Consider the following 20062-nt stretch of genomic DNA (forward strand, 5'->3'; position numbering starts at 1 on the left):
TCACATCAGTCGTGTCCAACTCTGTGTGACCCCAAAGACGGCAGCCCACCAGCCTCCTCTGTACCTGGGATTCTCCAGGCAAGAATACTGGAGTGGGTTGCCATTTCCTTCTCCAGTGCATGAAAGTGAAAGTGAAAGTGAAGTCACTCAATCGTGTCCAACTCTTCACAACCCCATGGACTATATAGCCTACCAGGCTTCTCTGTCCATGGGATTTCCCAGGCAAGAGTATAAGAGTGGGATGCCATTGCCTTCTCCACAATAAAGTAGAAGTAGATGTTTTTCTGGAACTCTCTTGCTTTTTCGATGATCCAGCAGATGTTGGCAATTTGATCTCTGGTTCTTCTGCCTTTTCTAAATCCAGCTTGAACATCTGGAAGTTCACGGTTCACGTATTGTTGAAGCCTGGCTTAGAGAATTTTGATCATTATTTTGCGGTGTGAGAAATGAGTGCAATTGTGTAATAGTTTGAGCATTCTTGGGCATTGCCTTTCTTTGCGGTTGGAATGAAAACTAACCTTTTCTAGTCCTGTAGCCACTGCTAAGTTTTCCAAATTTGCTGGCATATTGGGTGCACTTTCACAGCATCATCTTCCAGGATTTGAAATAGCTCAACTGGAATTCCTCACCTCCACTAGCTTTATTTGTAGTGATGCTTCCTAAGGCCCACTTGACTTCACATTCCAGGATGTCAGGCTCTAGGTGAGTGATCACACCATTGTGATTATCTGGGTCATGAAGATATTTTTTGTATAGTTCTTCTGTATATTCTTGCCACCTCTTCTTAATATCTTCTGCTTCTGTTAGGTCCATACCATTTCTGTCCTTTATTGAGCCCATTTTTGCATGACATGTTCCCTTGGTATCTCTAATTTTCTTGAAGAGCTCTCTAGTCTTTCCCATTCTATTGTTTTCCTCTATTTCTTTGCATTGATCACTGAGGAAGGCTTTCTTATCTCTTCTTGCTATTCTTTGGAACTGTGCATTCAAATGGGTATATCTTTCTATTTCTCCTTTGCCTTTCGCTTCTCTTCTATTCACAGATGTTTGTTAAGGCCTCTTCAGACAACCATTTTGCCTTTTTGCATTTCTTTTTCTTGTGGATGGTCCTGATCCCTGCCTCCTGTACTTATTCAAACAGTTTTCCAAAGTAGCTGTAAATTTCACATTCCTACCAGAAACAGAGTTCTAGCTGATGCACATCCTTACAGACATGGTCTTTTCAGTCTAATTTTAGCCCCTCTAGTAAGTATAAAGTGGTATCTCAGTGTAGTTTTATTTTTCCCTGAGGATCTTTTCAAGTGTTTACTGGCTATTAATATATCTTCTTTTGTGAAGTTTATTTTGTGTAGTATCTGCTCAAAGTTTTGGCCCACTTTTTAAAAACTAGGTTGTCTTATTAGAGTTCTAAAAGAACAATGTAATACAATTATTTTGTCCCATTTTGCCTTGCCTTTTCACTTTCTTACTGCTGTTTTTCAAACAGCAGAAGTTTTTAATTTTGATGAACTTTTTTTAAAATGCTACAAAGTTTTTGTGTATTATCAAAGAATCTTTGCCTACCTCACGACTGTAGAAATGTTCTATTTTCTTCTATAAGTTTTATAGTTTGGGGCTTTTAATTTATGCTTATGATCCATTTAGAGTTAGACATGTGTAAATTGTGATATAAAGGTCAACATTCATATTCTTCTGTATGGATAACTCTTTGCTACAACATCATTTCTTGAAAAGAATTTAATTTCCCCACCGAATTGTGTGACATCTTATTAAAAATATTTAGTAAGAATGTACGTATAGGTACACTTTTGTTCCACTGATCCTATTAACTAATTTCTCAATACCACACTGTCTTATTTTTGTCTCTTGAAAATAAATGTTAAAATCCAGGAGTGTTAACTGTTCCACCCTTGTTTTTCTTCCAAATTGCTTTAAATATTCCACTTAAGTTTTGGTAGTTCCATAAACATTTTATAATTAGCTAGTCAATTTTATCCAAAGGGATACAACTGCTGGGATTCGACTGATTGGAATTACATTCAACCTACCAATACATTTGGAGAGAACTGTTTTAATAGTATGCTCTAGACATATCTATGACCAATGTGTATTTTTCTATATCCTTTGGTCTTTTTAATTTCTTAAAGGTTTTCAGTATAGAGATTTTAAACACTTTCTAAAAACTTATTCCTAAATATTTTGTTTTTGACGCTGTTACAGATGGAATTTTTACTTCTTTTTTGAATTTTGCTGCTTGTATATAAAACTGATTTTTAAAAAACAAAACCTTATGCCCAACAATCTTGCTAAATTCTGTTATTAGTTCTAATAGCTGTTTTGTAAATTCCAGGTTATTTACATAATCATGTCATCTGTAAATAGAGAAAAACATAATCCTTGCTTTCTACTGATTATGCTTTTTATCTTTTTATTCTTCTCTCTCTCTAACAACGCACTTTTTACCTGCTCAATCTTGAAAAGTAATTCAAAAGTGACATTCATGCCAGAAAGTTCAAAAAACCAAAAAACAATGGTTTCCTTCAAAAAATAACTGACCAGAAAGTTCATAAAAAAAAATTTTGTTAGATGAAGAAAGGAACACTGATCCTAGGATAACAAGATAAACCTCAGTCACAAATTATATAATAATAAAACAATAAAATTATTGTATGTATGCCCTTAAATCAAAAACCTAAGACCATATATGGGCTTCCCTGACTCAGGCAGTAAAGAATCTGCCTGCGATGCAAGAGACCTGGGTTTGATCCCTGGGTCTAGAAAACCCTCTGGAGAAGGAAATAGCTACCCACTCTAGTATTCTTGCCTGGAGAATCCCATGGACAGAGGAGCCTGGCAGGTTACAGTCCTTGGAGTCGTAAAGAGTCAGACACGACTAACACTTTTACTTTCACAACTATATATAACATCAGCACTGTTATCACTAGTATCAAAGCTAGAATTACGAGAAAATTAATTCTGCACAAATCCTTCTGACCTCTCATTATGTTCTCCTGTTTAACAGTAAGTAACTTTTTACTGAGCACTGAATGCGTATGTACCAGGATCTTCTAATCCTCACCAGACTCTCACGTAACTAATTACATCTCCATTTTACATGTGAAGAAATTAAGACCGGGAGGGACTGAATCTAACAAAGGTCAGTCAGATTAAGTGGCAGGGTGAGGAGAAGAACTAAGTCTGACCCTACAACCTATGGTAATCTTAATACATATATGATACTTAAACCTCTATCACTGGCCCATATAACATGTTACTTTAGCCACATAAATTTAAAACAAACAACAGTAATATCAGTGCCTTTTCTCCCACCAAAACTCTACCATAATACTTTGCCTTGTTCCAAAAGGAACTTAATGCCATTAAGTAAATAAAAGCAGTGTCAAAGTAATAAAATACACCTACTGGTTTCGGCATTTTTCTTCTCTTTTTGTCACCCTCTTCGAAAATTCTTCACTTTTATGAATTCTCTTGTATGTCTGTTAAAGAAAAGAAAGCATAATTGATCTATTTTATATAATAAGGTTTTTAACAATATAATTAGTACAGATTAAATACAATTTTAAACTCACATTTTAAAATGTTAACAATTAAGTTCTCATTTTATTCTGATTTTCAATGTCTTCTATTATTTCTCATGCTTTAAAAATACTTACATTGGTGATTTAAAATAGCACACATCTCAAATAACATACTATATAAAAATATAAAAGCACCTTGATTGTCAACTAAAAGTTTATTTAATTACAGATAACACACAGTAAAAAGGAAAGATTACTAAGAGCCCAAATTCTCTCCTTCCAAGTCAAGTTCTCCCCTGTGCCCAGACTGGTAGACAGAGGGACAGCAGAGAACTGATTCAGAGTCTAAAGAAACCAACTCCAGAACACTGTCAAAGACAAAAAAGGAAATACTGATTAATGTAAACTACACAAAGATAAATTTTTAAAAAAATTATTTTTCCTCCTTGAAAGCTTAAAAGTCCAAGTAGAGACAAATATGTTAAGAGTAACTTTTTCACCTAAGGTGGATATAAACAGCCTTAAGTCTCCACACTAGCAACTGGCACGCTACTCACCAGCAAGATAATGGCCTTCACTAAAATACAGAACTGTCCTTAAGACCAACATTAAATTATACCTTCACCCACTAAGGCAACAGAACTAAATCTTAATCCAGGGAAAACATGCTATTTTAGGGTAAATTTTTCTACAAACATCTAACAAAATTGGGTTTTCCCCATATAAAACTACCAAAAGATCTAACATTCTTAACCATTTAACTGTCCAGAAAGAAACTGATTATCATTCAAATTTGAAAACCTATTTTAAGTAGTACATAATTACCTGACAATCACTATATACAGGTAATATCTGTCAAGAACTTTTATTCATTACACTATGAACTACTGATAAACATACAATTAATTTTGAATTTAAAAAATGTGTTATCAACTCCCTTTTAAGATACTACTTTAATAAAAATGAAAATTCTTCAAATTAAAATAAAAACAAAGGATCAAAATAAGGTCATTTCTCTAAATTTTAGCTGATCACATGCTAATAACCCTCCCTACAGAGGGAAATTCATCATGAGAAATTTGTCACCTAATACAATCGGGTACGAGATTCAGTGAGAAGCATGAACTGTCTCATCTCTTTCTTGCTGCTTAACTCTTAACTAGGAAATGATAGATACTCCGTATCTATGATCACCTACTTTCATGAACTTTACTGTACGTGAGTCCTAGCTTCCACTTCTAAATCCTCCTTTTAATCCCTACTATCAGATCATCTCAGGTCTTGAAACAGCCACACAACCAACCTTTTACACCATCTCCTGCACTGCAGGCAGATTCTTTACCATCTGAGCCACCAGGGACATCCATTTATTTATAAGCTAGTAACTCCCAAATCTGTATCTCTAGTCTTGCTTAGCTAACTCGGCTTGCTCAGCAACTAAATGACACCTCAAATACAGCATGTCTATAACACAGCTTAAACCTCTACATCCCATAGTCAAATCTGTTTTTTCTGCAAGTCTTAGTGGCATATTTCTATATTCATAGTATCTTTCCTATGTTTTTTAAATATCTCTACTACATCTACAGTTTCCATTCCTAATACTGTCCATTTTGTCTTTCTTTTTGATCAATTAATCTTGCCAGGAGTTTGCTTCATTTATTGGTCTAAAACCAGCTTTCAGTTTTATCAATCTGCTTATTTCTCTGCTTTATTAATTTCTGCCCTACTTCTCATCACTTTTCTTCTCAGTAGTTGGCTTTGACTCTGTGGCTAATTTTCTAATCCCTGAAACTGAAAGTCTACCTAAGTAATTTCCAATCTTTTTTCTAATACATGCATTAAGGTCACAAACTAAATACATTCCACCATAAGGATATTCCAAATTTAAAGTGATCTCCCTATTTTGCCACTCAGACTACTTTAAAATAATTACCTGATTATGTAAAATAATCTAAATTCCTCAAATACAAAACACGAACATTTTAATCAAATTTTTGAAGTCATGGTGTTTTCCAGATTACATAAAGTACTTTTTGATTCTATCACTAAAATTTTCATCTTAAGCCACAACTACTCACTTATATAAAACCTTAGTAGGACTTTATATTTTCCTATTTGTATTGTTGGAATACATTTTAATATCCACACAGTATAACTAGGTGTGTTACTTTTAAGTGACTTTTTAAAAACCAGTTCTCCTCTAAACTTCTCAGCCTCCTTTTTATACTTAAATCACTTATCAGATGGGCTCTATGAGCTTTCCAAACTGAAATGTACTAAAGGCATTTCAGGTCAGTTTCTTAAACAGTACATCCATGCTTAAAACATCTTGCAATGAGACAGTTTCTACGAAAACAAGTCTCCCTTCGGGGGCAGTAACTAGCGGGGAAAATATCTTATATTTAAAACTCTTCTATTTTTCTATACCACTCTCATTATCATTTAACTCTAGGTGCTTCAGTGTCCAATTATAATTTCTACTCACTACTAAGTTTAAAATTTTCCAACAGAATGGTTAGATACCTGGGGGCAGAGTCTACGTTTATTATATTCTACAGTCAAAGAATTCATTTCCATTGTATCTAGTGCTTGGTCAATTTAGTTTCTTTTTTGATTGTTCCAGATATAAATGAAAATAATATATGCTTGCGTTTGGTAAGTTAGATCAGGCCGGATCAAGTATTTAATGTTGTGTTTCCAGTCTACTTTCAGTTTAGTTCATATGCTAAGTCACTCTAGTCATGTCCCACTGTTTGCGACCCTAAGGACTGTAGCCCTCCAACTGTCCATGGGATTCTCCAGGCAAGAATACTGGAGTGGGTTGCTATTTCCTTCTCCAGGCGATCTTCCCGACCCAGAAATCGAACCTGTGTCTCTTAAGTCTCCTGCACTGGCAGGCGGGTTCTTTACCGCTAGCACCACTTAGGAAGTCCCTTCAGTTTAGCTTATCAAATTGAGAAAAAAATGTATTACCTTTTCTCAACTGACTGTGGATGTTAATTTCTTATGAACTGTCAGTTTTTTTTATTTCATTTTTTATATGGTTTATGTATGGATGTGAGAGTTGGACTGTGAAGAAGGCTGAGTGCTGAAGAATTGATGCTTTTGAACTGTGGTGTTGGAGAAGACTCTTGAGAGTCCCTTGGACTGCAAGGACATCCAACCGGTCCATTCTGAAGGAGATGAGCCCTGGGATTTCTTTGGAAGGAATGATGCTAAAGCTGAAACTCCAGTACTTTGGCCACCTCATGCAAAGACCTGACTCATTGGAAAAGACTCTGATGCTGGGAGGGATTGGGGGCAGGAGGAGAAGGGGACAACAGAAGATAAGATGGCTGGATGGCATCACCGACTCGATGGACGTGAATCTGAGTGAACTCTAGAAGTTGGTGATGGACAGGGAGGCCTGGCGTGCTGCGATTCATGGGGTCGCAAAGAGTCAGACACAACTGAGTGACTGAACTGAACAGGCTATGTAATTGGGCTTCCCTGGTGGCTCAGAACGTCATGAAACTGTCTGCAATGCAGGAGACCTGGGTTTGATCCCTGGGTTGTGAAGATCCCCTGGAGAAGGGCATGGCAACTCACTCCAGTATTCTTGCCTGGAGAATCCCATGGACAGAGAGACTGGCAGGCTACAATCCATGGGATTGCAAAGAGTCAGACACGACTGTGCGACCTAGCAAGCAATTAACACTATGTTATTAGGTAAGTAAAGGTTTCGAATTATTATATCTTTGTAATAAATTCTTCCTTTTTTCATTAATAATTCAATAGCATATAGAATTCTAAATCAACTGTTATTCTCTCAGTATTTGGAAAATACTAGTTTTCTCATGGCATCTGTTACTGATGAAAAGTCTCCTGTCAATTTAATCTATTCCAGGTATGCTTTTTCTCTCTGCTTTCTTTTAAGATTGTGTGTGTGAGCACATTCTTCAGATTTGCTCCTATTTCTCTTGGTGAGGATTTGGTAAGCTTTCTGATTCTGAAGACTCATGCTTTTCTCAAATTCTGGAAAATTATTAGCCACTGTCTCTCCCAGTCAGCAATTCTTTAATTAGATACATAATGACTGTCTTGTTTTCTAACCCATGGCTACAAATTCATATTTTTCATCTCTTTACCTTTCTGTGTAACACTCCTCCAGTCACTAATTCTCTGCAGGTGTTCTTAATGTTTTACCTGTCTACTACATTAAATGTTAAGTGATTATATAAACTTCTAAAAATTCACTTTTAGTCTCTTAAAAAAATTTTAATGCTATACTATTTTATAATTTGCACTGAATCCTTTTATCCCTACAATGTTTATTTTATATCCCTATAAAACTTTGTTTCCAATTCATTATGATTTGTTTCTTTATGGAGTTTATAATTTTGGTCAGAAAGCTCATGTCCCTAACCCACTCCCCAATGTGGGATTTCTGTAAGCCTTGAGCTGTCTATGTAACCTTACAGAGGTATTTCAGGTTTGCTCCTACCAGAGTACAGAACCAGAAATTTTAATTGCCCTAGATCAATCTTCTCTTCAAGAAAATAAAGGACAGAAACAGCAAGGACCTGACAGAAGCAGAAGAGATTAAGAAGAGGTGGCAAGAATACACAGAAGAACTATACAAAAAAAGATCTTAATGACCCAGACAACCACAATGGCGCAGTCACTTACCTAGAGTCAGATATCCTGGAGCATGAAGTGGGCCTTAGGAAGCATCATGAATAACAAAGCTAGCGGAGGTGATGCAATTCCAGGTGAGCTATTTCAAACCCTAAAAGATGCTGCTGTTAAAGTGCAGCACTCAACATGCCAGCCAATTTGGAAAACTCAGCAGTGACCACAGGACTGGAAAACGTCAGTTTTCATTCCAATCCCAAAGAATTTCAAACTACCATACAACTGTGCTCATTTCACATGCTAGCAAGGTCATGCTCAAAATCCATCAAGATAGGCTTCAACAGTCTATGAACCAAGAACTTCCAGATGTATAAGCTGGATTTAGAAAAGGCAGAAGAACCAGGGAAAAGGCAGAGAAACCTGAGATCAAATTGCCAATATCTGTTGAATCATAGAAAAAGCAAGGGAACTCCAGAAAAACATCTACTTCTGCTTCACTGACTACACTAAAGCCTCTGACTGCGGATCACACAGTCACACTGTGTGATCACACTGTGGAAAATTCTTAAAGAGATGGGAATACCAGACCACCTTACCTGCCCCCTGAGAAACTTGTATTCAGGACACGTAGCAACAGTTAGAACCAAAAGTGGAACAATAGGCTGGTTCAAAATTGGGAAAGGAGTAAGTCAAGGCTGTATACTGTCACACTGCTTATTCAACTTCTATGCAGAGTACATCATGCAACATACTGGGCTGGATGACTCAGAAGCTGGAATCAAGACTGCTGGAAAATTTATCAGCAACTTCATATACGCAGATACCACTCTAATGGCAGGTAGTGAAGAGGAACTAAAGGGATTCCTGATGAGGGTAAAAGAGGAGAGTGAAAAGCTGGCTTAAAATTCAACATTCAAAAAACTAAGATCATGGGCATCTGGTCCCATTACTTCATGGCAAATAGGATGGGAAAACATGGAAATAGTGAGAGATTTTATTTTCCTGGGCTCCAAAATCACTGTGGATGGTGACTGCAGCCATGAAATTAAAAGACGTTTGCTCCCTGGGAGAAAATCTTTCACTGACAAACCTAGTGAAAGTCAGTCGTATCTGACTCTTTGCAACCCCATGGACTATACAGTCCATGGAATCACCCAGGCCAGAATACTGGAGCAGGTAGCCATTCCCTTCTCCAGGGGATCTTCCCAACCCAGGGATCAAACCCAGATCTCCCACATTGCAGGCGGATTCTTTATGAGCTGAGCCACAAGGGAAGCTCCATGAAAAACCTAGACAGCATAATAAAAAGCAGAGACATCACTTTGCTGACAAAAATCCATATAGTCAAAGCTCTGGTTTTTCTAGTGTTCATGTACGGATGTGAGAGCTGGACCATAAAAAAGGCTGAGTGCCAAAGAATTAATGCTTTCGAATTACGGTGCTAGAAAAGACTCCTGAGAATCTCTTGGACTGCAAAGAAATCAAACCAGTCAATCCTAAAGGAAATCAATCCTGAATATACATTGGAAGGGACTGATGCTGAAGCACTCCTAAACTCTGGCCACCTGATGCAAAGAGCCCACTCACTGGTAAAGACCCTGATGCTGGGAAAGATTGAGGGCAGGAGGACAAGGCGGCAGCAGAGGATGAGATGGTCTGATGCCATCACCGATTCAAAGCATATGAGTTTGAGCAAACTCTGGGAGATAGTACAATTCATTGGGTTGCAAAGAGCCAGACGGTACTTAGAAACTGAACAACCACCAATCAATTTTTACCCTCTTGATTTAGCACTCTATTACCATATCAGACCCCATGGCCACACCCTAGAGAAGTCAGCAGATACTCAAGAGAGCTTGCTTCTGATCATTGTTATTTGCTAAACCATATGGCTGCGGAGCCCTTCCTGTGCCAGGTCTCACTGGTAAACAAGAACAAAGGGAAAAAGTGAGCATTACTTGCATGCCAGGCTATAAACTAAGTTGAAGCACTCAAATTACTGTAAGAGTATTCATCAAATATAGGATCGGCTAGGCAGGTAAATAAATATCACATACGTAAGATTTTGCATAACTTCTTGAAGTTATGTATTAATCAATTACTGGAATTAAATAAAGGTAAATAAGAAAGGTAATTTTTTTATTTAATAAAAAAGTTAAAGGTAAATAATTAAGTTTCCTTTTCCCTAAAGAAATAATTTATCCAAGTTTGTCATATTAGAGTTACTTCAAGTTACACTCTTTAGAAAAGGACTTTTTAAGCAAAATAACCCTATTGAAGTTTTAGCTTTAGTATGAACACTCTGGTGACATAAAACAAATATATCACAGGCCAACATATACAAAACCAGGTTTACACACACGCTAAGTAAGCTTTTAAAATCTCCAACAAGCCTAACTGATCTATATGAACTATGGAAAGTGAATGGCCTAACAAAAAGCCTCTGCAAATAAGGATATAGTTGACTTCTAAAAGAAGTTTCTAAAATACATATTTTCAGACCAGTGTTCTCTCTTGAAAATCAAGTAGCATCATAAACTGACTCCATATTTCTGGAAAATAAGCTGTCAATATATAACAAAAGCAACAAAGCTTCTTTGAACAGGAAATCTACTTTGGAGTATACTCCAAATAAATAAATATACAAAACAAAGCAAACTGTACTAAGATATTCTTACCAGTACAACGATATTATAACAGCCAGTGATTAAAATCAAACTCACAATTAAAGTAATGTTGAAATTACTTGATAAGATGGACAAACTGTGTCAACATTTACATAAGGATAAGTAAAAATGCAGAATACACAGCCACTTATTATAACTAAGTAAAAAAGCAAGTATCCTTACAAAGGATTTTAGATATACAGAACTGAGCATTTAATACTAACTAGAGTCTTATTTTTCATTAAGCTACTAATTTTAAAAATCAAATAAGAATTTTAAAAATATATTTCACTACATACCAATTTATTCCTATCATGCTATACATAAGAATTCTACCTTAAATTTTTTAGGATGAATCTGTGAATGCTGCTGCTGCTGCTAAGTTGTTTCAGTCGTGTCCGACTCTGTGCGACCCCATAGATGGCAGCCCACCAGGCTGTGTATAAATGTAGTTAAATCCTAAGATTTTAGCCAATTTAGGGATCATTAAAAAATATTTATAATATTATTTAACCTCAATAGTACATTTCTAGTTCTCCTATGATTATATTAGCACATTTTTTCCCTTGAAAATGGCACCTGTTAGTAGCCGAATGAACAATTTAATAAAATGTCACATGAAAAGCCAAGGTACCTAGATACATGTCCTCGGTTTATACCTCTAACTGGTTCATCTTGAAAACTGTGTTTCACTGCCTTCCTTTTCTTCTCTAGAAAAATGATAGCATATAATCACTTAACCACTGTATATACGATATACAGTAAAAAACAAACTCTTCTCCCCTTACCCTCATAACAAATAATTGAAAAAAAATTCCTTCCTCCCCGCTCTTTCTAAATTTCTTAGGGGTCTCATCCAACCTCTTTTCTACACTGGCTCCCACAGAAGCAATGAAGCAGTCATGGCAAAAGGTATTAACAGACACTGCCAACATACACATCTCTCATTTCCAGAAAATGCATAAACACGTACTCAAACACAGTGCCATATTTCAGAGACAAAACATTCATATAAAACTTTCTCTTCTTCGTCCTTTAACTCTGAGGGTGACCCTAAAAAAGCCTCTTTTCTTCCCTACAATGGAAAAAACAGCCTCACCCTTAACACCTCTGCAACAGCAGACTCTCCCCACCTGTCAGGTGGTAAAACAGGTGTTGAGTCTGTCCATACTGGGCCTACAGTGATGCCTCAATAATTTATACAAGGATGCCTAATTTTATTATTAAGATATTCTTTTCCACAAGCATAACTGTACTTTTTCTTTCTGTCTTTTGAGACCTCATCTCTGAATATAAATGTGGTCTCTCCAAAGACCATAAAATTACAAAAGGATTCCTCTGCCACCTTACTGGGGATTGAGAAACAGGGTAACAAAGCACAAACTGAATTAATAAGGTAATTCTGGCAGTCAAATTAATGGAATAATGGCATCTACCAAAAAAGTTCTTAATCACTTTTCTCCCCCAACATGGGACCTCTGATAAGTCTATGAACTTCTTCCTAGAAAAGTGTCTTTTAAATACATAAAATAACGCAGTATCACACAAAAAGCCAATTATATTGAACTATAACCATCAAAAATATAAAACACAAATTTATGATACAGTAATATATGTGCTTTATTAATCTTTAAATAAATATCTACTAGTGTATCTAATAATTAAACTTTAAGTAATGATAGGTATTAAACATCATTCTGAGATATGCAACAATAATGCATCATGAAAATATCTACAATTTCTATTAGAAACAGTCTCTGCTTCTGCTGCCCACGTTCATAATGGAAAAAAACATGTAAAGATGTAACTTTTCTCTCTTCAAGTTTACAGACCTACAGTTTTAAAACCTCAAATATACGAAGAACTATTTATTAAATTTTTTAGCCCTGTTAAGTACTGAATCTAATAGCAGTAATAATGTACTTTACCTACATAATGCCATGTGACTTTCCGAGAGAAGCAGAGGACAAGAATTTTAGCTCCAAAAAAGAAACAAGGCCAAAAGCAAGGACAAGGGTAGTAAATGGAATTATTTGCAGAAAGCTCACTCTTCAGCCACTTTACCTACATTATCTAATCTTCCTAATAACTGCCCTTCCTCCTTCTGACCAAGGTAAGAGTCACAATCCCTTGTTCTTCTAACTAAGCAAATGAAGATTCAAATAAGTCACTTGCCCAAGGTAATAAGGCTAGTCAACAAAGCCAGAAGTCCTCTTTGTCCAAGTCCTGTGCTCTTTTGGCTATCCTAGTCTGCGTCTGTCTGACATCCTTCTAGAGAAGCTCACCCCAATTACCAGAGCATTTCAAGAAGTTAAAGCTCTTTCCTCTATTGTTTTCAGGTCAAAAAGACTACTTCTAAAGATGCTGTAAGTGCACATTAACATTGATGTAATTACCTTTGTAAAATAATTTCCTGTAAGGGAAACATGCAGTTCTAAATAAGGTATTAAGTACTTGCTTATGTAGGAACTGATTTCTGTTCAAGGAAATAAAATATTCAACATTTTTGAGCAATATACACGTTACTGGAAATGCAAAGCAAATTTCTAGAACCTAAAACAAACATAAAGCAGAAAGCTAGGTTTTACACTGTATCTAAATTCTTTTCTAAATGAATTTTTTAAACTTAAAAAAGAGAAAACACTATAGCTGTATTGTTTCCTAGGAGGGTAGAAAAACAACACAGTATCATTTGCAAATATTAATTGTAAATGCTGAAAGGTAAGAAAGCTAAATCCAGTCCAATTTCTTCACTTTACATTTAAAGAAACATCAAAAATTCATATAATAAATGTTTATAAATGGGAAAACAAAGATAGGTTCAAGTAAGTTCCCTAGGTACAGGAAAGAAGAAACATCTCAAACTGACCTGAGGAATCCTCTCCATAGGTTTTAAAACACCAGCTATTACAGTAACTTAATTTTCAAAGCAGAATAAAGTCAGTATATTTCTGAAATATCTTTAAAATTAGACAGTACTCTGTGATGCAGTCGGTAAGGTTTCATGGCAGTCCTATCACTAAGTTTCTAACTTCTGAGATATCTGATCTCCCTTCTGAGAAACTGGAATAGTGTCTGGCTCACAGTAGGGCCTCAGATGTTTGTTAGTAAATTAAGTACATAATATTCACTGGAACTTTTCTGTTGATTATTATCAAGGTCAATTATTTTCCTCTCAGATGAGTGAACTAGTAAGCAACCGGCTACAAGAAACAGCAACCATGAATGTTGGGGAAAAAATAAAAACTCTAACCAGGTCTTCCAAATTCAGGCCTTTATCATCCCACTTAAGACTCTTTCAATAATCTCATTTAATTTGACAATCAAATTTAAAGGCCAGTTAATTCAACACATTTAATAATATCTATAACTGTCATGCTGCTTAGTAATTAGATATAAATGGTAAGCACTTCAAGTATACAGTCATCCCTTGGTACTCACTGGGGATTGGTTCCAGGAGCCTCCTGCAGACACCAAAATCTAGAAATGTTCAAGCCCCTTATACAAAATACATGTACATCTTTACACATATATGGGCTTCCCAGGTGGTACTAGTGGTAAAGAACCCACCTGCCAATGTAGGAGACAGAGGAGACTAGGGTTCATTCCCTGGATCAGGAAGATCCCCTGGAGGAGGGCAGGGCAACCCACTCCAGTATTCTTGCCTGGAGAATTCTATGGTCAGAGGAGCCTGGCAGGCTACAGTCCATAGGGTCACAAAGAGTTGGACACAACTGACGAGACTTTAAATTTAAATTTAAAAATTAAATAAAAATGAAATTAAAAGATGCTTGCTCCTTGGAAGAAAAGTTATGACCAACCTAGAGAGCATATTGAAGAGCAGAGACATTACTTTACCAACAAAGGTCCATCTAGTCAAAGCTATGGTTTTTCCAGTGGTCATGTATGGATGTGAGGTTGGACTATAAAGAAAGCTGAGCGCTGAAAAATTGATGCTTTTGAATTGTGGTGTTGCAAAAGACTCTTCAGAGTCCCTTGGACTGCAAGAAGATCCAACCAGTCCACCCTAAAGGAAATCAGTCCTGAATATTCATTGGAAGGACTGATGCTGAAGCTGAAACTCCAATACTTTGGCCACCTGAGGCGAAGAACTGACTCATTTGAAAAGACCCTGATGCTGGGAAAGATTGAAGGCAGAAGGGGACAACAGAGGATGAGATGGTTGGATGGCATCACCAACTCAATGGACGTGAGTTTGAGTAAACTCTGGGAGTTGGTGATGGACAGGGAGGCCTGGCGTGCTGCAGTCCATGGGTCTCAAAGAGCTGGACACAACTGAGCGAAGGAACTGAACTGAAGAGACTTAGCATGCACACACATACATACAAAATATATCTGCACAGAACTTATACACATCCTCCCATATACTTTAAATTATCTCTACATTACTTATAATACCTAATACAATGTAAATACTATGTAAATAACTGTAAATACAATGCTAAATGCTATGTAAATAATTGTAAATACAATGTAAATACTTGCCAGCATGTGGCTTTCAAGTTTTACTTTTTGGAACTTTCAGGAACTCTCCCCCACCCCCACGGAATATTTTCAATCAAGTTTGGGAGAATGCAGATTTGGAGTGCCAACTTTGCTTAATAACCAAACTAGAATTTTATAGTTTTCTTCAGTCTAGAATCTAGAACCAGCTTAAATACAAGACTGCTAAAGATGGCTAACGAAAGTTTAACCCATCCCACACTCTCAATAAAAGCCAAGGCATGACTGGATTCAATTAACCAGGGCTGAGATCTCCTATGTCCCCATTCTCCCTTTTAATGGTCCCTCTATTACACTCGTGCCCACATCATTCTGAGTACTACCAGGATTTCGGATTACAAAAAATTACTCTGGTTATCAAAAGGTTATTAGCTAATTTGCAGAAACACAAGAAGTTTGTTTTTTTAGTACAAAACAAAAAACACAAAAATTCACATCACAAAAAACTATGCTTACAATGCTGTTACACTGAATATGAATTACAGTTTATATACACAAAGAGCATTTAAATACATGTCATGGTATATAAAATGGCACAAGTATATTCCCATTAAAGTGTGATGGTCTCATTATCTTACTTAACAAATGCAAAGAATATCTGGCATATGATTATAAACGTTCAAATGTATGAATGATACCTTAAAGCAGGAGTCAGCAAACTTCTCTGCAAAGGGCCAGATTAAGTAAACCTTTTCGGTTTTGTGGCCCACAAAACCTGTTGCAACTACTCTGTTGCAGCACAATAGCAACCACAGACAACAGGCAAATCAATGAGTTATCATGTGTTGAAATAAAACTTTATTTACAAAAACAGGTAGTGGGCTGAATTTGGTCTACAAACTAGCTTGCTGATCTCTTCTCCAGTTAACAGTAAAGAGAATATCATTTTCCAATAAATCAACTTTACTAGAGCTAAAAGTTTATTTCAAATATATGTGAATTATGCAGAAAAGCAACCAATGTTTCTAGAGCATCCTATTTATATTAGAGCACCTGATGTAAAAGAAAAGTCCAATGACCTTATTGACATATATAACTAGCCTCTATAAAATGTACTTTAGAATTCTGCTGAAAAAAACTTAAAGTCTATGAATTTGCAAGAACTTCTATACATATTGGCTATTCAAAAAAAACCACAAAAAAACACACCTATACAGGGGCTTCCCTGGTAGTCCAGCAGTTAAGAGTCCACCTTCCAAAGAAGGAGAAGGAACTAGGATCCCACATGCCACAGGGCAACTAGGCCCACAGGTCACAACTACAGAGCCCACTAGCTCTGGAGCCCATGCACTGCAACTAGAGAGAAGCCCGCGCTCAGCAAGGAGAGATCCCTCATGCAGCACAAAGACACCAACTAAGGCCCAATGCACTCAAAAATGAGTAATATTTAAAAAAAAAAAAAAACCTATACAAATGCTAACCTGAAAAAACCCTCTAAGAAGTGAAAGACTGGATTCACCATCAAAAAGAACAAAGAAATAAAGAAGTGAATCATATGAGCCATACTTTCTTTCCAAACAGTTTCCAGGCAAAAAGCTACATCTATCACAGGGACATTTCACTATCCAAAATCATAAACCCTTTTTTAAAGGATATTTTCCAGTGTCAGTTATATACCATACCCTAGGAAGAAAACAAAACGTGAATTCACCTTCAATCACAAAAAAAATTTACACAGGTACGTAAACACTTCTTATAGGAAATTCCATTTTGACTTTAAATGATGAAAAATCTAAGAAATATTAAGTACTGAATACTAAACATTGTAATAAACAAACATCCTTTCACTGTTTGTTACAAAATAACCTTACTTTTAAAGACTTTAGAATTGCAAATAAGGGATATATGTATATATAAAGTATATATTTATCCTTCCATAAACACTGGCATTTTCTACATACAAGGAATGGCTAATAGCAATTACCTCTGAAAAACAAGACTGGGGGGTGTTCTGGGAAGTTGGGGAGAACTTTTAACATCTTTCTGATTTTTTTAAGTTTGTCATAAAGTTTATTAACCTTACAGTCATTCAAAGTGATTTAAAATATGTGCAATGTAAATGAATATTGAAAAATATACCAAGAACTAATATAAACAGTAAAGCAGGATTCCTCTGAAAGAGGCTAGAAACTGAGGAAATCTCTGGGGTCAGACGAGCCATCTACCACTCAACCAAACATACACTTGCTGCAGAAGTTAGGGATGTTCCCTAAAGGGCTTCTGACACCATGAGGTTTAAAATCACCTTGTCTAAGAGTGGAATCTACAGCAGTCCAAACCAGTTCCACTGACTCCAGTAAGCCAAGGGTAGTTATCAGGGTCCTGAGAAGAGCTACTGGTCTGCAGGATGTCCAAGCCACCCAAGAAAGGGTGACTTTCTTGACTTCCCAGATGGACGCCAATACCATAGTATATTAACTATTCCCTATCAAGTATGTTCCCCAACATTACTATCCTCACAGTCTTAATAGGACACATTGTTTTAGGCTTTGGTCTTTGGGAAATATTGATTAAAATTTGTCATTTTGAACTGATGTATGTTAAGTTGAATTAACTTAAAAATAAATGAAAAAAACTTGACTCCCATCCTAACTGAAGATTTCAGACTCCACTGTACTAGAAAATTACATTAGATTATATTAGAAGATTCAGATCTGAAATTAAGATAAAATGCATACAGACTTTCATTACAACCACCTGCCAAAGATAAAAATGGATAATAAAATCCAATTCTGCTCCTGGGAATAGAGAAGCAAAAAATCAAGAAATAACCCTTGTTCTCTGATACTACTGTTAGCAAAAGAGAGAAAGAACAGCAGTCTGTCATTTCTCACCACCACAGAAAAAAGGTATCAATTTAATTTCCAGTTAATGCAAATGTCCAAAACAAAGGACGGACTAAACATATTTTCCCCATGCTGAAATTAATTTCAGTTCTGAGCCTCTCCTACGCTCTGCCATGCTTGGGAACACAGGAGTGAACAAAACGATGTATAATCCACAAGGGCAAGAATTCAGCATTCCTAAATGCCACACATTTTGTTTCATTTAAATATACTGTAAAGAATTTCAATGTGTTTCATTTAAATATACTGTAAAGAATTTCAATGAGTTATCTATTCATCCCTCACTAAAAAAAACATTGTTTATTAAATACTATTATGCATTTTATGAAAGTAATTAAGCAAAAGAAACAAAGTGCAATTCATTTTACAGATGAATTATAATCCACTAACTTCAAAAGAAATCTTTTACGTTTTTACCACATTTGCGGTAATTATTAGTCTTTGGAAGATAAAGCACACGTGAAAATAATGTACTAAAAAAATTTTAAATGCAACCCTAAATATTAGCCTCTCTTAACTCTAATAATGCTGTTATGGTAAACGGATTAAGCCATTATTTATCCAGCAAATGAACGGGGCAATTGTTCATTCAGAGCTCCATCCGAAATATAAAAGAGTATTTAGTGCTCTAAAAAAAAATGTATGCTCAGTAAACAATAGATTGCAATGCCTATTTTCGAGCGCTCGTTTATCAAACAAATGCTTACTATCTTAGGTATTTACATTTACATCATGCTTGTCTATTGCCACAGAACTCATTAACATTTCGACAAAAATCTCAAGAAGATAGATTTTAAAACATATCGTTGATGAAGCTGACTTTCAACACATTTCCAGCCTCGTTAATAACCACTGCTTAATGGTATTTTAAAAAAAGAAAAAAACGCTCAATACATGGTGTGAATAAAGAACCATGCTACATCTGTATAGGACGTGATGCGCTCTATTTAAACTAAAATAATATAGTGTTCCACTCCCCACCCCGCCCCTTTCAAAGTTAGCCTGAGAATTACGTTTACAACCCTTTAAAGGAAGAGGGGGCTGTAATGTACTCAACTTGTCTACTGGGATCTAAGATCCAAAATCGGAGAAAGTTACGGGGCTCGGGGGGCGCCCGCAACTTCAGCAGCAGCAGGTAGGGCCCGGGCCGGGGCCGCCAGGGCCGCCGCGCGGGTGCGGGGGCCGCTCGCACCCCGAGCCCCGTCACGCAACCTCCGTTGGCCGCCACGGCGGAACTCACGCTCTCTAGTAATTCAACACCTTTACTTTCAAATCGGACACCGGGGAGAAATGGTAATAAATTCCTTTCCTACCACAGCAAAAAATAATAATGTCATTTTTCCTACGCTTAAATCTGCATTCTCAAGACTGCCCAGAAGGGACGAGCCAGGCCGAGCCCGGGGCGGCGCCCGGGCGGCGGGAGCCCGACCGAGCCCGGGGCCGACGCTGAGGGCGGACCCGCGCCCGCGGGGGAGCGGCTCGCGGCGGCGTGTTCAGGCCGCGGCCGAGACGCCGGCCAAGCCTCGCGGCGTCCGCGCCCCCAGGAGCGGCCTGGCCTGCCGGACCGCTAGGACAAGCAGCGCCGCGGCCCTGGCGGCGAGGCCACCGGGCAGCACCCGGCGCCGCGACTTCTCGCCGCCACCTCAGCGGCTCTGGCGGAGCCCGGGAGCGGCAGTGGGGGAAGGGAGCGCGCCGGCGGCTTACCTCGGGAGCGGGCGGCTCCTTCCCGCCGCGAGAGTGGCCGGGGCGCTGCGCGGCGGCGGCGGGCGTCGCGGCTGCGGCAGGGGCAGGGGGAGAGAGAGAGAGAGAGGCGGCGGTGGAGCGAGCGCCGGGACGCCGGAGAGTAGAGGGACCGCCGCCACCGCAGACA

General features: G+C 37.5%; 1 protein-coding gene across 2 annotated transcripts in view; it reads right to left on the reverse strand.

Moving 5' to 3' along the window:
• Positions 1 to 20062, reverse strand: part of RDX (radixin) — a 102532-nt gene extending 82470 nt beyond the window's left edge. For both annotated transcript variants that reach the window (XM_040257954.1, XM_040257953.1), the window contains exons 1-2: positions 19897 to 20062; positions 3424 to 3497 (exon numbers count right to left, since the gene is read on the reverse strand). In XM_040257954.1, the coding sequence (XP_040113888.1) occupies positions 3424 to 3435 (12 nt within the window). In that variant the 5' untranslated portion in view covers positions 3436 to 3497; positions 19897 to 20062. The remainder of the gene's footprint in view (positions 1 to 3423; positions 3498 to 19896) is intronic.

This window comes from Oryx dammah, unplaced genomic scaffold (assembly GCF_014754425.2).
Source record: "Oryx dammah isolate SB20612 unplaced genomic scaffold, SCBI_Odam_1.1 HiC_scaffold_17, whole genome shotgun sequence".
NCBI lineage: Eukaryota > Metazoa > Chordata > Mammalia > Artiodactyla > Bovidae > Oryx > Oryx dammah.